Here is a 25,468-nt window from a genome sequence, read left to right as displayed (position 1 = left end):
CACAGTACACACACGGAGAGGGACTGTACTCAATGCAGAGTATACACACACACACACACACACACACACACACACACACACATAGAGAGAGTTGGAAAACAGTGACTAGTGGGGTGCCACAGGGATCAGTGCTGGGGCCTCAACTATTCAACATCTATATTAATGACTTGGATGAAGGGACCGAGTGTAATGTAGCCAAGTTTGCTGATGATACAAAGATGGGTGGGAAAGCAAATTGTGAGGGGGACACAAAAAATCTGCAAAGGAATATAGACAGGCTAAGTGAGTGGGCAAAAATTTGGCAGATGGAGTATAATGTGACAAAATGTGAGGTTATCCACTTTGGCAGAAATAATAGAAAAGCAAATTATAATTTAAATGGAGAAAAATTGCAAAGTGCTGCAGTACAGAGGGACCTGGGGGTCCTGGTGCATGAAACACAAAAGGTTAGTATGCAGGTACAGCAAGTGATCAGGAAGGCAAATGGAATGTTGGCCTTTATTGTAAGGGGGATGGAGTATAAAAGCAGGGAAGTCCTGCTACAACTGTACAGGTTATTGGTGAGGTCACACCTGGAGTACTGCGTGCAGTTTTGGTCTCCGTATTTAAGGAAGGATATACTTGCTTTGGAGGCAGTTCAGAGAAGGTTCACTAGGTTGATTCCAGAGATGAGGGAGTTGCTTATGAAGAAAGGTTGAGTAGGTTGGGCCTCTACTCATTGGAATTCAGAAGAATGAGGTGTGATCTTATTGAAACTTATAAGATAATGAGGGGGTTCGACAAGGTGGATGCAGAAGGATGTTTCCACTCATAGGGGAAACTAAAACTAGGGGACACAGTCTCAGAATAAGGGGCCGCCCATTTAAAATGGAGATGAGGAGGAATTTCTTCTCTCAGAGGGTTGTAAATCTGTGGAAGTCTCTGTCCCAGAGAGCTGTGGGTCATTGAATATATTTAAGGTGGAGATAGACAGATTTTTGAGCGATAAGGGAGTGAAGGGTTATGGGGAGCGGGCGGGGAAGTGGAGCCGAGTCCAGGATCAGATCAGCCATGATCTTATTGAATGGCGGAGCAGGCTCGAGGGGCCAGGTGGCCAACTCCTGCTCCTATTTCTTTTGTTCTTGTGACTGTACTCAATGCAGCGTACACAGACGCACACGCAGGGACTGTACACAGTACAGAGTATACACACACACACACACACAGAAGGACTGTACACAGTATAGAGTACACACACCATACAGAGGGAATGTACACAGTGTAGTGTATACACACACACACACACACACACACACACACACACAGAGAGGGACTGTACACAGTGCAGTTTATACACACACACAGGGACTGTACACAGTGCAGTGTATACACACACACAGGGACTGTACACAGTGCAGTGTATACACACACACACACACACACACACACACACAGGGACTGTACACAGTGCAGTGTATATACACACACACACACACACACACACACACACACACACACAGAGGGACTGTACATAGTGCAGTGTACACACAAACACAGAGGGACAGAACTGAAGCCAATTAATTACATACCTCTCCAGCGATGATATCGATGACTGACTCATAAACACTAACTGGAAGCTGAAAGATAAGACACAGAGTCAGGTGGGAGACATTTATTGTGGTTAGTCTTTTTTCTGTAGCCAAGTCTTTCCCAATTAAGTGTTACGAGGCAGGATCAAGCTGTGGGCCCTTTAAAACACAAACCTGCTTTCAATTCCCAAATCTGCTACCTTTTATGTTTTCCTGCAATTAGCTGGAACCATAATCAAAGGCAGCGTCCTCCTGTGTTCCACACCCACTGGAATAAAACGTCTTCTGTTTTGACTCCTTTTTCCAGGATGTCCCCTCCTCCCTCAGTTTTCCAAGTTACAGGCTTCTAAAACTGAAGTGTGACCCCCCCCCCCCACCTAACCACCACCTACTGATGTATGCGTCCTCTCACCCCTTGCCGGGGTCCAGCACGACATGCCTTCCTTCCCCATGAGAGCACTCCGAGGGAGACAAACCCGGGTGAGGGTAACTCCCTGTACCGCTGTGACACTGCCTGGCACAATCGTGTGATGGGTCTGCCGAGAGCTGGTGCCTTGAATGGTCTCCTCGCTACGCGGAGGGGAAATGGCACCAAGGAAACATTGCTCTCATTCAGCCGTGGCTCAGTGGGTAGCACCCTCGCCTTGGAGTCAGAAGGTTGTAGGGTTCAAGTCCCACTCCAGGAACTTCGGCACATGAATCCAGGCGGACACTCCAGTGCAGTACTGAGGGAGTGAACATAACATAAGAAATAGGAGTCGGCCATTTGGCCCCTCGAGCCTGCTCACCCATTCAATAAGATCATGGCTGATCCGATCATGGACTCAGCTCCACTTCCCCGCCCGCTCCCCATAACCCTTTACTCCCTTATCGCTCAAAAATCTGTCTATCTCTACCTTAAATATATTCAACGACTCTGCCTCCACAGCTCTCTGGGGCAGAGAATTCCACAGATTTACAAGCCTCAGAGAAGAAATTCCTCCTCATCTCAGTTTTAAATGGGCGGCCCCTTATTCTGAGACTATGCCCCCTAGTTTTAGTATCCCCCATGAGTGGAAACATTCTCTCTGAATCTACCTTGTCGATCCCCGTCATTATCTTATATGTCTCAATAAGATCACCTCTCATTCTTCTGAACTCCAATGTCAGATGAGACGTTAAACCCAGTGGCGTGCTCTCTCAAGTGGACATAAAAGATCCCATGGCACTATTTCGAAGAGCAGGGGAGTTCTCCCCGGTGTCCTGGGGCCAATATTTATCCCTCAATCAATGTAACAAAAAAGAGATTATCTGGGCCATGATCACATTGCTGTGTGTGGGAGCTTGCTGTGCGCAAATTGGCTGCCGCGTTTCCCACATTACAACAGTGACTACACTCCAAAAGTACTTCATTGGCTGTAAAGCGCTTTGAGACGTCCGGTGGTCGTGAGAGGCGCTATATAAATGCAAGTCTTTCTTTCATTGAATTTTGTTTTGTGCCTTCTAATACCTTCATTCTAGTTTTTCCTTAGCTCATGTCTAAAGCCTGGATATTACGCTCAAAATTGCTGAGCAGGTTTTCAGCGTGGGGAGTTGGATAAGTTGCCAGCACGCCTCGCTAGTTTCTGATCCAAGAGGTGAATCTTCTCATCCTTGTAGAGGTGTGAGCTCTTTGCTTTGAAACAAACTGGAGATGGAACTCCCACAGTTTTACTTCAGGCAAATTTCACATTTGATACATTAACAAGGGCTCCTGTTCTATTGCAAACAGCTGGCTTTTAAGCTCAGTCAACAGCTGTAATGAGCAGCATCTGTGGGAACGTGGGTTCACATTTAGAAAGCGAAGCAAGGACAGTTAATCAAGAAGAGCTTTGCTTTGCTCAGCCGAGATGCCGAACACCATTTCAGCGTTTGAAGCTAACTGGAAAACGCAGTTGAATTTTTGGGTCCTTTCTGATTCGTTGCTGGGAGATGGACAAGAATTGGAGGCAGGCAGAGGGTTGTAGGGCTGGAGGAGGTTACAGAGATAGGGAGGGGCGAGGCTGTGGAGGGATTTACGCGTTGGGTGGGGGGGGGGGGGGGGGGGGAAACCAGGAGCCAATGTCAGCAAGCACAGGGGTGCTGGGTGAGCGGGACTTGTGCGAGTTAGGACACGGGCAGCAGAGTTTTGGAGGTGAATGTTACGGAGGGTAGATACGGGAGGCTAGACAGGAGTGCGTTGGAATAATTAACTCTGGAGGTGACAAAGGCAAAGATGAGGGTTTCAGCAGCAGATGGGCTGAGGCAGGGGTGGAGTCTACAATAACTTTCGTTTATACAGCACCTTCAACGCAGTGAAACAACCCAAGGCGCTTCACAGTATTGAGATAAAAAATTTGACACTGAGCCACACAAATAGAAATTAGCGCAGGTGACCAAAGGCTCGTCTTGAAGGAGGAGAGAGAGGCGGAGAGGTTTAGGGAGGGAGTTCCAGAGCTTGGGGCCCAGGCAACAGAAGGCACGGCCACCGATGGTGGAGCGATTATAATCAGGGGCTTGGTGCGAGTTAGGACCCGGGGCAGCCAAGTTTCGGATCAGCTCGAGTTTCCGTAGGGTAGGATGTGGGAGGCCAGCCAGGAGTGCATTGGAATAGTCAAGTCTGGAAAGTAAAAAAGGCACGGGTGAGAGCTTCAGCAGCGGAAGAGCTGTGGCAGGTGCGGGACGGGAGATGTTAAGGGGGGTGGAAGTTGGCGGACTTTGTGAGAGAGAGAATATGGGGTCGGAACCTCAGCTCGGGGTCAGATAGGTTGCAGTTTCAGTCAGAGTGGCTGGGGGGGCGGGGGCGGTGGAAATGGGTGGTGAGGGTTCACAGTTTGTGACGAGTGTAGAAGACAAAGGCACTGATCTTCCCAATGCTTAACTGAAGGAAACTGCGGTTCATCCAGAACTGGATTTCGGACAAACAGTCCGACACCACAGAGACCGTGGAGGGTTGGAGAGAAGTGGTGGTGAGGTAGAGCTGGGTGTCATCGGCGTACATGTGGAAACGAACGCTGTGTTTTCAGATGATGTCGCCGAGGGGCAGCATGTAGATGAGAAATAGGAGGGGACCAAGGATAGATCCTTGGGGGACACCAGAGGTAACGGTGCAGGGCGGGGAAGAGAAGCCATTGCAGGTGATTCTCTGGCTACGATGAGATGGATAAGAATGGAACCAGGCGAGTGCAGTCCCACCCAGCTGGACGATGGAGGAGAGGCGTTGGAGGAGGATGGAGTGGTCAACGTGTCAAAGGCTGCAGACAGGTCCAGGAGGACCAGGCGGGATAGTTTATCATGGTCACATAAGAACATAAGAATTAGGAACAGGAGTAGGCCATCTAGCCCCTCGAGCCTGCTCCGCCATTCAACAAGATCATGGCTGATCTGGCCGTGGACTCAGCTCCACTTACCCGCCCGCTCCCCGTAACCCTTAATTCCCTTATTGGTTAAAAATCTATCTATCTGTGATTTGAATACATTCAATGAGCTAGCCTCAACTGCTTCCTTGGGCAGAGAATTCCACAGATTCACAACCCTCTGGGAGAAGAAATTCCTTCTCAAGTCGGTTTTAAATTGGCTCCCCCGTATTTTGAGGCTGTGCCCCCTAGTTCTAGTCTCCCCGACCAGTGGAAACAACCTCTCTGCCTCTATCTTGTCTAGCCCTTTCGTTATTTTAAATGTTTCTATAAGATCACCCCTCATCCTTCTGAACTCCAACGAGTAAAGACCCAGTCTACTCAATCTATCATCATAAGGTAACCCCCTCATCTCCGGAATCAGCCTAGTGAATCGTCTCTGTACCCCCTCCAAAGCTAGTATATCCTTCCTTAAGTAAGGTGACCAAAACTGCACGCAGTACTCCAGGTGCGGCCTCACCAATACCCTGTACAGAGGGTGACATTTGTGTTATTGGTTAGGGCTGACTTAATGCTATATGCTTAGGCAGAAGCCCAATTGGAAGGATTCAAAACGAAGAGTTGCAGGACAGATGAACATGGACCGGTAGGCATCAAAGCTTTGGAGAGGAAAGATGTTGGAGATGAGGCCAATAGATTTAAGAGTAGACAATGTTTTTTTTTGATGGTGGCAGTTTTGAAAGGGAGGGGGACAGCTCCCGAAGAGAGGGAATCGTTTACAATGTCAGCAACATGGAGGCCAGGAAGGAACGTTGGGCGGTCAGCAGTTTAGTGGGAATGAGGTCGAGGGACAAGATGAGATGGGAGAGACAGGCAGAATTAGCGCTTGTGTACAAGGGGAGGGGAGGGATGTTGGAGTGCTTGGGAGGCAGCAGGTGATCCAAGAGGGAGCTGAACGGATGGCCTCAATCCTGGTGACTGAGGAGGCAAAGAGCTCCTCGCACTTGTTGGAGGAGGCAAGGGAGAGGGGTTTAAGGACAATACATGTCATAACATAACAACATAAGAAATAGGAGGAGTAGGCCATACGGCTCCTCGAGCCTGCTCCGCCATTTAATACGATCATGGCTGATCCGATCATGGACTCAGGTCCACTTCCCCGCCCGCTCCCCATAACCCCTTAATCCCTCATCGGTTAAGAAGCCTTCGATCTCGGTCTTAAATTTATTCAATGTCCCGGCTTCCACAGCTCTCTGAGGCAGCAAATTCCACAGATTTACAACCCTCAGAGAGAAGAAATTCCTCCTCATCTCAAGTTTTAAATGGGCAGCCCCTTATTCTTAGATTATGCTCTCTCGTTCTAGTCTCCCCCATCAGTGGAAACATCCTCTCTGCATCCACCCTGTCAAGCCCCCTCATTATCTTATACGTTTCGATAAGATCACCTCTCATTCTTCTGAATTCCAATGCGTAGAGGCCCAACCGCCACAACCTTTCCTCATAAGTCAACCCCCTCATCCCTGGAATTAACCTGGTGAACTTTCATCAAGGCTAATGCATCAAACTAGCTCGTCCAAAGAAAAGATCAGAGATTAATGCTGAGCCAGTTATCCTGTACAATCCATTTACAATTCTTTCTTCCCTATCTTTCATTCTTTTCCACTGGGGGCAGCTGTTCACTTGCAAATTCTGGTCCCACCACAGCTACAGCTTCTTCAGTGTCGAGAAAACTGGGGCCTCCCAAAGAGCACATTTAAAATTAACTCACGTCAAACACACAGATTACGGCATTGTACGAAAGCACCTTGGCTGAAGGCTCGACCTTTGCAGACAACCAAACGAAATCAAACTCGTTTGTGTTGGGTTTAAGTGGTACAAGATTCTGGCCGCAGTTGGTTTTAAAAAGTGGCAATCAGCAGGTCACAACGAGAGAGAAAGTAACATCTGAGTCAAGGTTAAAAGCGTGCTACCAAAGGGTGGGGGGGGGGAAAGAGAACAAAGGGCAAAGGACAGCGACAAGCCGGGGAAGATCGCTAGCAGGAGGGTGAGGATCGGGAACAGGGGCAGAGGCAGCAGGCAGAGACGGGGGGGGGGGGGGGGAAGGTGGAGGAACCATCAGCAAGAAAGGTGAATTGGAAAAGTTGAATGATAAATTCGGATTTAACGAGGGGCAGTGTGATTTAACGAGCAGTATAACGGTACAGTGGGGTTTAACGAGGGGCAATATAACAGTACAGTGGGGTTTAACGAGGGGCAGTATAACGGTACAGTGGGGTTTAACGAGGGGCAGTATAACAGTACAGTGGGGTTTAACGAGCAGTATAACGGTACAGTGGGGTTTAACGAGGGGCAGTATAATAGTACAGCGGGGTTTAACGAGGGGCAGTATAACAGTACAGCGGGGTTTAACGAGGGGCAGTATAACAGTACAGTGGGGTTTAACGAGGGGCAGTATAACGGTACAGTGGGGTTTAATGAGGGGCAGTATAACAGTACAGCGGGGTTTAACGAGGGGCAGTATAACAGTACAGTGGGGTTTAACGAGGGGCAGTATAACAGTACAGTGGGGTTTAACGAGCAGTATAACGGTACAGTGGGGTTTAACGAGGGGCAGTATAATAGTACAGTGGGGTTTAACGAGGGGCAGTATAACGGTACAGCGGGGTTTAACGAGGGGCAGTATAACAGTATAGCGGGGTTTAACGAGAGGCAGTATAACGGTACAGTGGGGTTTAACGAGGGGCAGTATAACAGTATAGCGGGGTTTAACGAGGGGCAGTATAACAGTACAGTGGGGTTTAACGAGGGGCAGTATAACGGTACAGTGGGGTTTAACGAGAGGCAGTATAACGGTACAGTGGGGTTTAACGAGGGGCAGTATAACAGTACAGTGGGGTTTAACGAGGGGCAGTATAACGGTACAGTGGGGTTTAACGAGAGGCAGTATAACAGTACAGTGGGGTTTAACGAGGGGCAGTATAACGGTACAGTGGGGTTTAACGAGAGGCAGTATAACAGTACAGTGGGGTTTAACGAGAGGCAGTATAACAGTACAGTGGGGTTTAACAAGGGGCAGTATAACAGTACAGTGGGGTTTAACGAGGGGCAGTATAACAGTACAGTGGGGTTTAACGAGAGGCAGTATAACGGTACAGTGGGGTTTAGTGAGCAGTATAACGGTACAGTGGGGTTTAACGAGAGGCAGTATAACAGTACAGTGGGGTTTAACGAGGGGCAGTATAACAGTACAGCGGGGTTTAACGAGGGGCAGTATAACAGTACAGTGGGGTTTAGTGAGCAGTATAACGGTACAGTGGGGTTTAACGAGAGGCAGTATACCAGTACAGTGGGGTTTAACGAGGGGCAGTATAACGGTACAGTGGGGTTTAACGAGAGGCAATATAACAGTACAGTGGGGTTTAACGAGGGGCAGTATAACAGTACAGTGGGGTTTAACGAGGGGCAGTATAACAGTACAGTGGGGTTTAACTTGGGGCAGTATAACAGTACAGTGGGGTTTAACGAGGGGCAGTATAACAGTACAGTGGGGTTTAACGAGGGGCAGTATAACAGTACAGTGGGGTTTAACGAGAGGCAGTATAACGGTACAGTGGGGTTTAACGAGCAGTATAACAGTACAGCGGGGTTTAACGAGGGGCAGTATAACAGTACAGTGGGGTTTAACTTGGGGCAGTATAACAGTACAGTGGGGTTTAACGAGGGGCAGTATAACAGTACAGTGGGGTTTAACGAGGGGCAGTATAACAGTACAGTGGGGTTTAACGAGAGGCAGTATAACGGTACAGTGGGGTTTAACGAGAGGCAGTATAACGGTACAGTGGGGTTTAACGAGGGGCAGTATAACAGTACAGTGGGGTTTAACTAGGGGCAGTATAACAGTACAGTGGGGTTTAACGAGGGGCAGTAAAACAGTACAGTGGGGCTTAACGAGGGGCAGTATAACAGTACAGTGGGGTTTAACGAGGGGCAGTATAACGGTACAGTGGGGTTTAACGAGAGGCAGTATAACGGTACAGTATGGTTTAACGAGGGGCAGTATAACAGTACAGTGGGGTTTAACGAGGGGCAGTATAACAGTACAGTGGGGTTTAACGAGGGGCAGTATAACGGTAGTGGGGTTTAACGAGGGGCAGTGTAACAGTACAGTGGGGTTTAACGAGGGGCAGTGTAACAGTACAGTGGGGTTTAACGAGCAGTATAACGGTACAGTGGGGTTTAACGAGAGGCAGTATAACAGTATAGTGGGGTTTAACGAGGGGCAGTATAACGGTTCAGTGGGGTTTAGCGAGCAGTATAACGGTACAGTGGGGTTTAGCGAGCAGTATAACGGTACAGTGGGGTTTAACGAGGGGCAGTATAACAGTACAGTGGGGTTTAACGAGGGGCAGTATAACAGTACAGTGGGGTTTAACGAGGGGCAGTATAACAGTACAGTGGGGTTTAACGAGAGGCAGTATAACAGTACAGTGGGGTTTAACGAGGGGCAGTATAACAGTACAGTGGGGTTTAACGAGGGGCAGTATAATAGTACAGTGGGGTTTAACGAGGGGCAGTATAACAGTACAGTGGGGTTTAACGAGGGGCAGTATAACGGTACAGTGGGGTTTAACGAGGGGCAGTATAACGGTACAGTGGGGTTTAACGAGCAGTATAACAGTACAGTGGGGTTTAACGAGAGGCAGTATAACAGTACAGTGGGGTTTAACGAGCAGTATAACGGTACAGTGGGGTTTAACGAGCAGTATAACGGTACAGCGGTGTTTAACGAGGGGCAGTATAACAGTACAGCGGGGTTTAACGAGAGGCAGTATAACAGTACAGTGGGGTTTAACGAGAGGCAGTATAACAGTACAGTGGGGTTTAACGAGCAGTATAACGGTATAGTGAGGTTTAACGAGCAGTATAACGGTATAGTGAGGTTTAACGAGCAGTACCACGGTACAGTGGGGTTTAACGAGGGGCAGTATAACGGTACAGTGGGGTTTAACGAGAGGCAGTATAACGGTACAGTGGGGTTTAGCGAGCAGTATAACAGTACAGCGGGGTTTAACGAGGGGCAGTATAACGGTACAGTGGGGTTTAACGATGGGCAGTATAACGGTACAGTGGGGTTTAACGAGCAGTATAACGGTACAGTGGGGTTTAACGAGGGGCAGTATAACGGTACAGTGGGGTTTAACGAGGGGCAGTATAACGGTACAGTGGGGTTTAACGAGGGGCAGTATAACAGTACAGTGGGGTTTAACGAGGGGCAGTATAACGGTACAGTGGGGTTTAACGAGCAGTATAACGGTACAGCGGTGTTTAACGAGGGGCAGTATAACAGTACAGCGGGGTTTAACGAGGGGCAGTATAACGGTACAGTGGGGTTTAACGAGGGGCAGTATAACGGTACAGTGGGGTTTAACGAGGGGCAGTATAACGGTACAGTGGGGTTTAACGAGGGGCAGTATAACAGTACAGTGGGGTTTAACGAGGGGCAGTATAACAGTACAGTGGGGTTTAACGAGGGGCAGTATAACGGTACAGTGGGGTTTAACAAGGGGCAGTATAACAGTACAGTGGGGTTTAACGAGGGGCAGTATAACAGTACAGTGGGGTTTAACGAGGGGCAGTATAACAGTACAGTGGGGTTTAACGAGGGGCAGTATAACAGTACAGTGGGGTTTAACGGTACAGTGGGGTTTAACGAGGGGCAGTATAACAGTACAGTGAGGGTTAATGGGCAGTATAACGGTACAGTGGGGTTTAACGAGGGGCAGTATAACAGTACAGTGGGGGTTAATGGGCAGTATAACAGTACAGTGGGGTTTAACGAGGGGCAGTATAACGGTACAGTGGGGTTTAACGAGGGGCAGTATAACAGTACAGTGGGGGTTAATGGGCAGTATAACAGTACAGTGGGGTTTAACGAGGGGCAGTATAACAGTACAGTGGGGTTTAACGAGGGGCAGTATAACAGTACAGTGGGGGTTAATGGGCAGTATAACAGTACAGTGGGGTTTAACGAGGGGCAGTATAACAGTACAGTGGGGTTTAACGAGGGGCAGTATAACAGTACAGTGGGGGTTAATGGGCAGTATAACAGTACAGTGGGGTTTAACGAGGGGCAGTATAACAGTACAGTGGGGTTTAACGAGGGGCAGTATAACAGTACAGTGGGGTTTAACGGTACAGTGGGGTTTAACGAGGGGCAGTATAACAGTACAGTGAGGGTTAATGGGCAGTATAACGGTACAGTGGGGTTTAACGAGGGGCAGTATAACAGTACAGTGGGGGTTAATGGGCAGTATAACAGTACAGTGGGGGTTAATGAGCAGTATAACACAGTCTTTAACTCCAAGTTAACACAGGTCTGGTGCCATGGATTGCTGCTTACTTACATCTGTGTGCTTCGTCATGGGGTTTAACTTGAGGAAGAGTGGGCTTTCAATAATCTCACACACCTGCAAATGGTGGAAGAAAGGCAAAGATTAATGCATAGTTCCTCGATAGTGGACCGGAAAATCACCAATAGGGGTAGCGGCTGCCCAGCTGGGAACTGTGACACGCAAAGATAGGAGTGTCAGTGGCGGTACGGAGAAAGCACTCCAGCACAAAAGACCTGACACGAGAGAAGATAACCAACAGTGCTTGTCTGCTGACCTCACGGCTCCCCAGCACCGGAGCGGTCCACGCAAAAACCAGCTTCTCGTCCCCAGTGCAGTGCGGATCAGACACAGGCCTTTCACCTCTGCATCCTGGGTCCAAATCCAGTCAAGGCTGAATCCATAATCCAGGTTGCCACAGTGCTATACTGAGGGAATGCTGTACCGTCTTTTGGATGAGACGTTAAAGCGGACGTTAAAGCGAGGGCCCCGTCTGCCCTCTCAGGTGGATGCGAAAGATCCCATGGCAATCTTCAATGAAGAGCAGGGGAGTTCTCCCCGGTGTCCTGACCAATATTTATCCCTCAACCAACATCACAAGGACAGATTATCTGGTCATTTATCTCATTGCTGTTTGTGGGATCTTGCTCTGCAGAAACTGGCTGCCGTATTTCCCTGCATCACAATAGTCACTGCACTTCCAAAGAACTTCATTGGCTGTCGAGCGCTTTGGGACGTCCTGAAGTCATGGATGGCGCTATATAAATGCAAGTTTTCTTACCTGTATCTAACCCCGTGCTGTACCTGCCCTGGGAGTGTTTGATGGGACAGTGTAGAGGGAGATTTACTCTGTATCTAACCCCGTGCTGTACCTGCCCTAGGAGAGTTTGAGGAGACACAGAATACACCAATACATCACGTCCCCACAGAATACATGGACTCCACACCCCATTGCTCAATGGACTGGATTAACGTCAGCACTCGAGTCGCGCAGGAGTCGACCAACACAAGAGGCAACTCTCCTCCGTCTGATTGCACGCTGTGTACACTGACCTGTTTGTGGACGTGAATATCAGACTCGTCCGGAGGCCCCCCGGTGATGTACCAGCCCAGGAACTCCATGTCCTTAAACACCTGCTTAACTAGAGAAGGAAAACAAATACAGAAAGGTCAGAGGCTCAGTGAAGAAGGCGGGTTCGGGGGAGAAGGCGGGGTCGGGGGCGGGGTCCGGGGAGAAGGCGGGGTCGGGGGAGAAGGCGGGGTCGGGGGTCGGGGGAGAAGGCGGGGTCGGGGGCCGGGGGAGAAGGCGGGGTCGGGGGAGAAGGCGGGGTCGGGGAGAAGGCGGGGTCGGGGAGAAGGCGGGGTCGGGGGAGAAGGCGGGGTCGGGGGCCGGGGGAGAAGGCGGGGTCGGGGGCCGGGGGAGAAGGCGGGGTCGGGGGCCGGGGGAGAAGGCGGGGTCGGGGGAGAAGGCGGGGTCGGGGGCCGGGGGAGAAGGCGGGGTCGGGGGCCGGGGGAGAAGGCGGGGTCGGGGGCCGGGGGAGAAGGCGGGGTCGGGGGCCGGGGGAGAAGGCGGGGTCGGGGGCCGGGGGAGAAGGCGGGGTCGGGGGCCGGGGGAGAAGGCGGGGTCGGGGGCCGGGGGAGAAGGCGGGGTCGGGGGCCGGGGGAGAAGGCGGGGTCGGGGGCCGGGGGAGAAGGCGGGGTCGGGGGCCGGGGGAGAAGGCGGGGTCGGGGGCCGGGGGAGAAGGCGGGGTCGGGGGCCGGGGGAGAAGGCGGGGTCGGGGGAGAAGGCGGGGTCGGGGGCCGGGGGAGAAGGCGGGGTCGGGGGCCGGGGGAGAAGGCGGGGTCGGGGGCCGGGGGAGAAGGCGGGGTCGGGGGCCGGGGGAGAAGGCGGGGTCGGGGGCCGGGGGAGAAGGCGGGGTCGGGGGCCGGGGGAGAAGGCGGGGTCGGGGGCCGGGGGAGAAGGCGGGGTCGGGGGCCGGGGGAGAAGGCGGGGTCGGGGGCCGGGGGAGAAGGCGGGGTCAGGGGCCGGGGGAGAAGGCCAGGGGAGAAGGCGGGGTCGGGGGCCGGGGGAGAAGGCGGGGTCGGGGGGAGAAGGGAATGCTGCAGTCGGTGAATGTTAGAAATAGTGTGGGACGAACCATTTAATCTGGCAATAAACTGCCCTCACACAACTCTCAACACAGGCCCCGCGTACAGCCCAAGCACGTGGAGCGCAAACCAAGAGCCCTGCTGTGCAAGCGCAGCGCACTCATGGGCAGATACAGCACGTGGTGCACAGGCCCAAGGTAGCTCCGGTGCACAGGCCTGGCACGGCGCCAACACTACTGTACAGGATGGGAGGACCTGTACGATAATGGAGGTGTGGGGATACTCACATTGTTCCTCCTTGGTGTAGTAATACTCTTTGTCAATAACGATCTTCTCCTCCACCGTGTGCGAGAGAAGCTCAAACGAGTTCATCACCTCGATGGTTCTGCCCTCCTGCTTTCCAATCAAGGCACCAATCACTGAAAACACAAAGCGCATCGGATTCAGCCCCAAAAGTTACTGCTTTAACAGGAAGTGACACGGTGACTCAGGGGACAGTCACCGCACGCGGGGGGGGGAGGGGGACAGGGCGAGGGGGAGAGGTAGGCGACGAGGAGGGCGAGGGAAGGGGGCTGTATAACAGCATTGCTAGCAGTGATTGGTCATTGTGGAGACGAAGTCCTGTCTTCACACTGAGGACACCCTCCATCGTGTTGTGTGTCCAACCACCGGGCTAAATGGGATAGATTCAGAACAGATCTCGCAGCTCAAAACTGGGCATCCGTGAGGCGCTGTGGGCCATCAGCAGCAACAGAATTGTATTCCACCACAATCTGTCACCTCGTGGCCCGGAATATACCATTACCATCAAGCCAGGGGACCAACCCTGGTTCAATGAGGATTGTAGAAGAGCATGACAGACGTACCTAAAGATAAGGTGCCAACCTGGGGAAGCTGCAACACAGGACTACATGCATGCTAAACAACGGAAGCAGCATGCTATAGACAGAGCTTAGCGATCCCACAATCAACTGATCTGATCAAAGCTCTGCAGTCCTGCCACATCGTGTCGTGAATGGTGGTGGACCATTAAACAACTAACGGGAGGAGGAGGCTCCATGAACAGCCCCATCCTCAACGATGGCAGAGCCCAGCACATGAATGCAAGAGACAAGGCTGAAGCGTTTGCAACCATCTTCAGCCAGAAATGCCGAGTGGATGATCCATCTCGGCCTCCTCCTGAGGTCCCCACCATCACAGAAACCAGTCTTCAGCCAATTCGATTCAATCCACTTGATATCAAGAAATGGCTGAGCGCACTGAATACAGCAAAGGCTGTGGGCCCCGACAAAATCCCGGCTGTCGTGAAGACTGGTGCTCCAGAACGAATTCTGCATTGGGATGGAGAATGAAACAGTTAATTCAGAGACCATGGTCCAGAACTTAAAGAAGGGTAACTTTGAAGGTATGAGGCATGAATTGGCTAAGATAGATTGGCTAATGATACTTAAGGGGTTGACTGTGGATGGGCAATGGCAGACATTTAGAGACCGCATGGATGAATTACAACAATTGTACATTCCTGTCTGGCGTAAAAATAAAAAAGGGAAGGTGGCTCAACCGTGGCTATCTAGGGAAATCAGGGATAGTATTAAAGCCAAGGAAGTGGCACACAAATTGGTCAGAAATAGCAGCGAACCTGGGGACTGGGAGAAATTTAGAACTCAGCAGAGGAGGACAAAGGGTTTGATTAGGGCAGGGAAAATGGAGTACGAGAAGAAACTTGCAGGGAACATTAAGGCGGATTGCAAAAGTTTCTATAGGTATGTAAAGAGAAAAAGGTTAGTAAAGACAAACGTAAGTCCCCTGCAGTCAGAATCAGGGGAAGTCATAACGGGGAACAAAGAAATGGCAGACCAATTGAACAAGTACTTTGGTTCAGTATTCACTAAGGAGGATACAAACAACCTTCCGGATATAAAAGTGGTCAGAGGGTCTAGTAAGGAGGAGGAACTGAGGGAAATCTTTATTAGTCGGGAAATTGTGTTGGGAAATTGATGGGATTGAAGGCCGATAAATCCCCAGGGCCTGATGGACTGCATCCCAGAGTACTTAAGGAGGTGGCCTTGGAAATAGCAGATGCATTGACAGTCATTTTCCAACATTCCATTGACTCTGGATCAGTTCCTATCGAGTGGAGGGTAGCCAATGTAACCCCACTTTTTAAAAAAAGGAGGGAGAGAGAAAGCAGGGAATTATAGACCGGTCAGCCTGACCTCAGTAGTAGGTAAAATGATGGAATCAATTATTAAGGATGTCATAGCAGCGCATTTGGAAAGAGGTGACATGATAGGTCCAAGTCAGCATGGATTTGTGAAAGGGAGATCATGCTTGACAAATCTTCTGGAATTTTTTGAGGATGTTTCCAATAAAGTGGACAAAGGAGTACCAGTTGATGTGGTATATTTGGACTTTCAGAAGGCTTTCGACAAGGTCCCTCACAGGAGATTAATGTGCAAAATTAAAGCACATGGGATTGGGGGTAGTGTGCTGACGTGGATTGAGAACTGGCTGTCAGACAGGAAGCAAAGAGTAGGAGTAAATGGGTACTTTTCGGAATGGCAGGCAGTGACTAGTGGGGTACCGCAGGGTTCTGTGCTGGGGCCCCAGCTGTTTATATTGTACATTAATGATTTAGACGAAGGGATTAAATGTAGTGTCTCCAAATTTGCGGATGACACTAAGTTGGGTGGCAGTGTGAGCTGCGAGGAGGATGCTATGAGGCTGCAGAGTGACTTGGATAGGTTAAGTGAGTGGGCAAATGCGTGACAGATGAAGTATAATGTGGATAAATGTGAGGTTATCCACTTTGGTGGTAAAAACAGAGAGATAGACTATTATCTGAATGGTGACAGATTAGGAAAAGGGAAGGTGCAACGAGACCTGGGTGTCATGGTACATCAGTCATTGAAGGTTGGCATGCAGGTACAGCAGGTGGTTAAGAAAGCAAATGGCATGTTGGCCTTCATAGCGAGGGGATTTGAGTACAGGGGCAGGGAGGTGTTGCTACAGTTGTACAGGGCCTTGGTGAGGCCACACCTGGAGTATTGTGTACAGTTTTGGTCTCCTAACTTGAGGAAGGACATTCTTGCTATTGAGGGAGTGCAGCGAAGATTCACCAGACTGATTCCCGGGATGGTGGGACTGACCTATCAAGAAAGACTGGATCAACTGGGCTTGTATACACTGGAGTTCAGAAGAGTGAGAGGGGACCTCATAGAAACGTTTAAAATTCTGACGGGTTTGGACAGGTTGGATGCAGGAAGAATGTTCCCAATGTTGGGGAAGTCCAGAACCAGGGGTCACAGTCTAAGGATAAGGGGTAAGCCATTTAGGACCGAGATGAGGAGAAATTTCTTCACCCAGAGAGTGGTGAACCTGTGGAATTCTCTACCACAGAAAGTAGTTGAGGCCAATTCACTAAATATATTCAAAAGGGAGTTAGATGAAGTCCTTACTACTCGGGGGATAAAGGGGTATGGCGTGAAAGCAGGAAGGGGGTACTGAAAGTTTCATGTTCAGCCATGAACTCATTGAATGGCGGTGCAGGCTAGAAGGGCTGAATGGCCTGCTCCTGCACCTATTTTCTATGTTTTTCTCTGAGCCGCACCTCGAGCCAAACTGTTCCAGTAGAGCTTCAACACTGGCATCTATCTGACAATGTGGGAAGTTGCCCAGATATGCCCTGTCCACAAAAAGTAGGATAATTCAATCCACCCAATTAATGCACCATCAGCCCTTAAAACAAAACAAATAATTCACGGGATGTGGGCATCACTGGCATTTATTGCCCATCCCTAATTGCCCCTTGAGAAGGTGGTGGTGAGCCGCCTTCTTGAACCGCTGCAGTCCGTGTGGTGAAGGTGCTCCCACAGTGCTGTTAGGGAGGGAGTTCCAGGATTGTGACCCAGCGACGATGAAGGAACAGCCGATATATTTCCAAGTCGGGACGGTGTGTGACTCGGAGGGGAACGTGGAGGTGGTGGTGTTCCCGTGCGCCTGCTGCCCTTGTCCTTTTGGGTGGTAGAGGTCGCGGGTTTGGGAGGTGCTGCCGAAGAAGCCTTGGCGAGTTGCTGCAGTACATCTTGTAGATGGTGCACACGGCAGCCAGGGGGCGCCGGTGGTGGAGGGAGTGAGGTGTTGAAGGTGGTGGGTAGCGGAGAGTATTCCATCACACTCCTGACTTGTGCCTTGGAGATGGTGGAAAGGCTTTGGGGAGTCAGAAGGTGAGACACTCGCCGCAGAATAACCAGCCTCTGACCTGCTCTTGTTGCCACATTATTTATGTGGGTGGTCCAGTTAAGTTTCTGGTCAATGGTGATCCCCAGGATGCTGTTGATGGTAGAGCATTTGGTGTTGGTAATGCCATTGAATGTCAAGGGGAATTTGTTAGACTCTCTTGTTGAAGATTGGCTGGCAGTTGAGTGATGAGAATGTTACTTGATACATATCAGCCCATGCCTGGCTGGTGTACAGGTCTTGCTGCATACAGGCACAGACTGCTTCATTATCTGAGGAGTTGTGAATGGAACTGAACACTGTGCAATCATCAGCGAACATCCCCACATCTGACCTTATGATGAAGGGAAGGTCATTGATGAAGCAGCTGAAGATGGTTGGGCCTAGGACACTGCCCTGAGAAACTCCTGCAGCGATGTCCTGGGACTGTGATGATTAACCTCCAAACACCACAACCATCTTCTTTGTACTCGGTATGACTCCAGCCAGTGGAGAGTCCGTGCCCGCACGCAGCAACAGCGGGACAACAGCCAGGCCTGGGCTGATAAGTAGCAAGTGACATTCAACCACAAAACTGTCAGGCAATGGCCATCTCCAATACGAGAGTCTAACCACCTTCCTTTGACATTCAATGGCATTATCATCACCAAATCCTCCATCATCAATATCCTGGGGGTCACCATTGATAAGAAACTTAACTGGACCAGCTACATAAATACTGCGGCTACATGAGCAGGTCAGGGGCTGGGTATTCTGCTGTGAGTGATTCACCTCCTGACTCCCCAAAGCCTTTCCACCATCGACAAGGCACAAGTCAGGAGTGTGAGGGAACACTCTCCACTTGCCTGGATGAGTGCAGCTCCAACAACACTCGAGAAGCTCGACACCATCCAGGACAAAGCAGCCCGCTCGATCGGCAAGCTACCCACCACCTTCAACATTCACTCCCACCACCACCGGCGCTCCCTGGCTGCAGTGTGTACCATCTACAAGATGCACTGCAGCAACTCGCCAAGGCTTTTTCGGCAGCACCTCCCAAACCCGCGACCTCTACCACCTAGAAGGACAAGGGCAGCAGGCGCATGGGAACACCACCACCTCCACGTTCCCCTCCGAGTCACACCATCCTGACTTAAAAATATATCGGCCGTTCCTTCATCGTCGCTGGGTCAAAATCCTGGAACTCCCACCCTAACAGCACTGTGGGAGCACCTTCACCACACGGACTGCAGCGGTTCAAGAATGCGTTCACCATGACCTTCGGGATGGGCAATAAATGCCGGCCTTGCCAGCGACGCCCACAGCCTGTGAACGAATAAATGAAAAAAATCCCAAATACCCTGCACAGACCCTGTCTGTTTAACCATGACTATGTGCCCCATGTAACCTGCACAGAGCCCCCATCTCTTAAACCATTACAGGGTAGTGGTGAGGCCACACCTGGAGTACTGCGTACAGTTTTGGTCTCTGTATTTAAGGAGGGTTATACTTGCATTGGAGGCAGTTCAGAGAAGGTTCACTAGGTTGATTCCGGAGATGAAGGGGTTGTCTTAAGAAAGGTTGAGCAGGTTGGGCCTCTACTCCTTGAAGTTTAGAAGAATGAGAGGTGATCTTATTGAAACGTATTCTGAGGGAGCTGGACAAGTTAGATAGATGCAGAGAGGATGTTTCCCCTCGTGGGGGAATCTAGAACTAGGGGTCATAGTTTCAGAATAAGGGGTCACACATTTAAAATGGAGATGAGGAGGAATTTCTTCTCAGAGGGTCATGAATCTTTGGAATTGTAGATAATGGAAAGACTTTGGGGAGTCAGGAAGTGAATCACTCACAGCAGAATACCAAGCCCCTGACCTGCTCATGTCGCCACAGTATTTATGTGGCTGGTCCAGTTAAGTTTCTTGTCAATGGTGACCCCCAGGATATTGATGATGGAGGACTTGGTGATGATAATGCCATTGAATGTCAAAGAAAGGTGGTTAGACTCTCTTTTATTGGAGATGGCCATTGCCTGACAGTTTTATGGTGTGATTGTTACTTGTTATATATCAGCCCAAGCCTGGCTGTGGAGGCTGGGTCACTGAATATATTTAAGGTGGAGGTAGACAGATTTTTGAACAATAAGGGAGTCAAGGGTTATGGGGAGTGAGCAGGGAAGTGTAGTTGAGACCAAGATCAGATCAGCCATGATATTGAATGGCGGAGCAGGCTCAAGGGGCCAGATGGCAGACTCCTGCTCCTATTTCTTATATTCTTATGTTCTATTACCGATAAATGGTGGGAAGTGGTGTTGCACAAGGATCGGTGCTGGGACCACTTTTGTTCACCATTTACAGAAACGATTTGGATGCTGGAATCGGAAATGCAATTTCAAAAGTTTTATAAACATGCAGAATGGGAGTATAATTGGCAAATGAACTTCAATAATAATGGTCTCCATATTTAAGAAAGGATATACTTGCTTTGGAGGCAGTTTAGAGAAGGTTCACTCGGTTGATTCCGGAGATTACGGGAGTTGACTTAGGAGGAAAGGTTGAGTAGGTTGGGCCTCTACTCACTGGAATTCAGAAGAATGAGGTGATCTTATCGAAACTTATAGGATAATGAGGGGGCTCGACAAGGTGGATGTAGAGAGGATGTTTCCACTGATGGGGGGAGACTAGAACTAGAGGGCATAATCTTAGAATAAGGGGCCGCCCATTTAAAACTGAGATGAGGAGGAATTTCTTCTCTCAGAGGGTTGTGGATCTGTGGAATTTGCTGTCTCAGGGAGCTGTGGAAGCTGGGTCACTGGATAAATTTAAGACCGAGATAGACAGTTTCTTAACCGATAAGGGAATAAGGGGTTATGGGGAGCGGGCACGGAAGTGAACCTGAGTCCATGATCGTAATAAATGGCGGAGCAGGCTCGAGGGGCCGTATGGCCTACTCCTGCTCCTATTTCTTATGTTCTTATAAGTGTGAGATGGTACATTTTGGTCAAAACAAGATGGAGGCCACATACTCCTTGGATAATAAATGTCTAAATGGTGTCGAGGAACAGAGGGATCTGGGGGTACAGATACACAAATCAGTAAAAACAGCAACATCGGTGAAAAGACCATAAAAAAGCAAACCAAACACTGGGGTTCACTTTGAGAGGGATAGAATTGAAAAGCAGAGAAGTTATGTTAATCTTGTATCGAACCTTGGTTAGACCACACTTGGGAGTACGGTGAACAGTTCTGGTCTCCGTATTATAAGTAGGATATCAAGGCACTGGAGAAGTTGTGAAAAGGATTTGCTAGAATGATACCAGAACTGAGAGGTTATAACCATCAGGAAAGATTGAACAATTTGGCACTCTTTTCTCTGGAAAAGAAAATTAGGGGTGAACTTATAGCGGTCTTTAAGATCATGAAAGGTGTTAAGTCTCAAATAAAGCAATGTGACTGAGTACTGTAGACTTGAGTAAGTGTGACCTTAGTCTCTTTATTCTGACTCCAGTGTGCTGGCACAGCATGGGAGGCCTGCTTATATACAGTGCTCCCAGGGGATACTGGGATCCCTTGGAACTCCAACAAATGCGCCCTTTGGTGGCGGTAGAATGCTGGTTACACGGTGTTGCATATATAACAAAAGGGAAGATGATTCCACTTGTGGGGGGGAAGACTAGAACTATGGGCCACAAATATCAGACAGTCACTAATAAATCCAGTGGGGAATTCAGGAGAAACTTCTTTACCCAGAGAGGGGTGAGAATGTGGCACTCGTGAATAGTATGGATGCATTTAAGGGGAAGCTGGATAAGCATACAAGGAGAAGGGAACAGAAGGTTATGGTGATGGGGCGAGATGAAGAGGGGTGGGAGGAGGCTCGGGTGGTGCATAACGGCATGGTCTTATTGAGCTAAACGGCCTTTATCTCTGCTGTAAATACTATACAATACAACATAATACTGTGTACCCCACATAGCCAGCACAGACCCACTCCCTGTCCTTTAGAGGGAGCAGCGTGTGGTGGCCCGGCCCGGAAATCGGCACGGTCCCGGCCTGCAAGACCATCAGCAGGTTGGGGCCGTTAGAGAGAGCAGCGTGCGGCGGCCTACCACTGCAGGGCGCAGCGCGAGCTGCTGCAGGAGGGCGACGGCTGACTGCAACGTGGGCAGGTACAGCAGGAGCTGGGAGGTCGGGGCGAAGGAGCGGCGAGAGTTCGTAGAGGGATGCGATCGGGGCTCAGAAGCGGCGAGGGCTCAGGGTTAGCACGGGCCCAGCCCACACTGCGATATGTGCGCGCACTCGGTCCATGCAAGGAGTATCTGCAATAAGGTGGATGAATTAACTGTGTAAATAGATGTTAACAAATATGATGTGATTGGGATTACGGAGACGTGGCTCCAGGATGATCAGGGCTGGGAACTCAACATCCAGGGGTATTCAACATTCAGGAAAGATAGAATAAAAGGAAAAGGAGGTGGGGTAGCATTGCTGGTTAAGGAGGAAATTAAGGCAATAGTTAGGAAGGACATTAGCTTGGATGATGTGGAATCTATATGGGTAGAGCTGCAGAATACCAAAGGGCAAAAAACGTTAGTGGGAGTTGTGTACAGACCTCCAAACAGTAGTAGTGATGTTGGGGAGGGCATCAAACAGGAAATTAGGGGTGCGTGCAATAAAGGTGCAGCAGTTATAATGGGTGACTTTAATATGCACATAGATTGGGTTAACCAAACTGGAAGCAATACGGTGGAGGAGGATTTCCTGGAGTGCATAAGGGATGGTATTTTAGACCAATATGTCGAGGAACCAACTAGGGGGGGAGGCCATCTTAGACTGGGTGTTGTGTAATGAGAGGATTAATTAGCAATCTCATTGTGCGAGACCCCTTGGGGAAGAGTGACCATAATATGGTGGAATTCTGCATTAGGATGGAGAATGAAACAGTTAATTCAGAGACCATGGTCCAAAACTTAAAGAAGGGTAACTTTGAAGGTATGAGGCGTGAATTGGCTAGGATAGATTGGCGAATGATACTGAAGGGGTTGACTGTGGATGGGCAATGGCAGACATTTAGAGACCGCATGGATGAACTACAACAATTGTACATTCCTGTCTGGCGTAAAAATAAAAAAGGGAAGGTGGCTCAACCGTGGCTATCAAGGGAAATCAGGGATAGTATTAAAGCCAAGGAAGTGGCATACAAATTGGCCAGAAATAGCAGCGAACCCAGGGACTGGGAGAAATTTAGAACTCAGCAGAGGAGGACAAAGGGTTTGATTAGGGCAGGGACAATGGAGTACGAGAAGAAGCTTGCAGGGAACATTAAGACGGATTGCAAAAGTTTCTAAAGATATGTAAAGAGAAAAAGGTTAGTAAAGACAAACGTAGGTCCCCTGCAGTCAGAATCAGGGGAAGTCATAACGGGGAACAAAGAAATGGCAGACCAATTGAACAAGTACTTTGGTTCGGTATTCACTGAGGAGGACACAAACAACCTTCCGGATATAAAAGGGGTCGGAGGGTCTAGTAAGGAGGAGGAACTGAGGGAAATCCTTATTAGTCGGGAAATTGTGTTGGGGAAATTGATGGGATTGAAGGCCGATAAATCCCCAGGGCCTGATGGACTGCATCCCAGAGTACTTAAGGAGGTGGCCTTGGAAATAGTGGATGCATTGACAGTCATTTTCCAACATTCCATTGACTCTGGATCAGTTCCTATCGAGTGGAGGGTAGCCAATGTAACCCCACTTTTTAAAAAAGGAGGGAAAGATAACAGGGAATTATAGACCGGTCAGCCTGACATCGGTAGTGGGTAAAATGATGGAATCAATTATTAAGGATGTCATAGCAGTGCATTTGGAAAGAGGTGATATGATAGGTTCAAGTCAGCATGAATTTGTGAAAGGGAAATCATGCTTGACAAATCTTCTGGAATTTTTTGAGGATGTTTCCAGTAGAGTGGACAAGGGAGAACCAGTTGATGTGGTATATTTGGACTTTCAGAAGGCTTTCGACAAGGTCCCACACAAGAGATTAATGTGCAAAGTTAAAGCACATGGGATTGGGGGTAGTGTGCTGACATGGATTGAGAACTGGTTGTCAGACAGGAAGCAAAGAGTAGGAGTAAATGGGGACTTTTCAGAATGGCAGGCAGTGACTAGTGGGGTACCGCAAGGTTCTGTGCTGGGGTCCCAGCTGTTTACACTGTATATTAATGATTTAGACGAGGGGATTAAATGTAGTATCTCCAAATTTGCAGATGACACTAAGTTGGGTGGCAGTGTGAGCTGCAAGGAGGATGCTATGAGGCTGCAGAGTGACTTGGATAGGTTAGGTGAGTGGGCAAATGAATGGCAGATGAAGTATAATGTGGATAAATGTGAGGTTATCCACTTTGGTGGTAAAAACAGAGAGACAGACTATTATCTGAATGGTGACAGATTAGGAAAAGGGGAGGTGCAACGAGACCTGGGTGTCATTGTACATCAGTCATTGAAGGTTGGCATGCAGGTACAGTAGGCGGTTAAGAAAGCAAATGGCATGTTGGCCTTCATAGCGAGGGGATTTGAGTACAGGGGCAGGGAGGTGTTGCTACAGTTGTACAGGGCATTGGTGAGGCCACACCTGGAGTATTGTGTACAGTTTTGGTCTCCTAACCTGAGGAAGGACATTCTTGCTATTGAGGGAGTGCAGCGAAGGTTCACCAGACTGATTCCTGGGATGGTGGGACTGACCTATCAAGAAAGACTGGATCAACTGGGCTTGTATTCACTGGAGTTCAGAAGAATGAGAGGGGACCTCATAGAAACGTTTAAAATTCTGACGGGTTTAGACAGGTTAGATGCAGAAAGAATGTTCCCAATGTTGGGGAAGTCCAGAACCAGGGGACAGTCTAAGGATAAGGGGGAAGCCATATAGGACCGAGATGAGGAGGAATTTCTTCACCCAGAGCGTGGTGAACCTGTGGAATTCTCTACCACAGAAAGTTGTTGAGGCCAATTCGCTAAATATATTCAAAAAGGAGTTAGATGGAGTCCTTACTACTGGGGGAATCAAGGGGTATGGTGAGAAAGCAGGAATGGGGTACTGAAGTTGCATGTTCAGCCATGAACTCATTGAATGGCGGTGCAGGCTAGAAGGGCCAAATGGCCTCCTGCACCTATTTTCTATGCAGCAGAGCTGGTCTCCAGTCGTCCTGGTTAACCCTTGCCACTGGACCAAGACCTAGCTCTGTCAAGCCTGTGTGGTGGCTGGTGTGCAACGGCCACCCCACGTTAAAAAAATCCACCCACAGGCATCTTCCACCCTTCAGGATGCAGTTCGGGATCCGGAATATTAGGTCCTTCATTGAAACACCTGTGAACATCCCTTTTTGGCGTGGAAGCAAGTCATCCTCGATACGAGGGACCGCCTATGATGACTTCCCCGTTTCTGTTGTATATGCAAGCTTGTTTGTTGTCTGTAACACTGTTATGTGACATTGAATGTACCCTTACACTGTACATACCTTACCTGTGCACTCGAGGGTGCTGCTGCTGGAGACCTAAGGGTTACCTGCACACTGCAGGTAACCCAGTATAAAAAGGAGCTCCCAGCTGCAAATAAAGGACTACAGGTCTACACAGTTCAAGTACCATACCCTTCCTCGTGGAATCGCTACTGAAGGTGCCTACATACACTAGTTTCTTTAACCATTATTGAGTACCCCACGTACCCTGGACAGGTCTTCCCTCCTGAGAGCGCATGCGGATCCAGTGGTCGGAGATGTTGAGAATGACGAGAGGGTGCAACGCCACGGAGACACTCCCCGTCACGCCAGAAGCCATCACACTCGGCGTTGCTGCAGGGAGAGGGAA

At 49.5% G+C, this 25,468-nt stretch overlaps 1 protein-coding gene across 1 annotated transcript in view; it reads right to left on the bottom strand.

Annotated features, from left to right (window-relative positions):
• cops6 (COP9 signalosome subunit 6) overlaps positions 1 to 25,468 on the bottom strand; it is a 56,770-nt gene that overhangs the window by 14,334 nt on the left and 16,968 nt on the right. The window contains exons 2-6 of the mRNA XM_070863063.1: positions 25,327 to 25,452; positions 13,686 to 13,817; positions 12,364 to 12,452; positions 11,326 to 11,388; positions 1,569 to 1,616 (exon numbers count right to left, since the gene is read on the bottom strand). Coding sequence (XP_070719164.1) covers positions 1,569 to 1,616; positions 11,326 to 11,388; positions 12,364 to 12,452; positions 13,686 to 13,817; positions 25,327 to 25,452 — 458 coding nt within the window. The remainder of the gene's footprint in view (positions 1 to 1,568; positions 1,617 to 11,325; positions 11,389 to 12,363; positions 12,453 to 13,685; positions 13,818 to 25,326; positions 25,453 to 25,468) is intronic.

The sequence above is a fragment of the Pristiophorus japonicus genome, chromosome 20 (assembly GCF_044704955.1).
Source record: "Pristiophorus japonicus isolate sPriJap1 chromosome 20, sPriJap1.hap1, whole genome shotgun sequence".
NCBI lineage: Eukaryota > Metazoa > Chordata > Chondrichthyes > Pristiophoridae > Pristiophorus > Pristiophorus japonicus.
The sequence above is the reverse complement of the archived record's forward strand: the minus strand, read 5'-3'. Positions and strand labels throughout refer to the sequence as shown.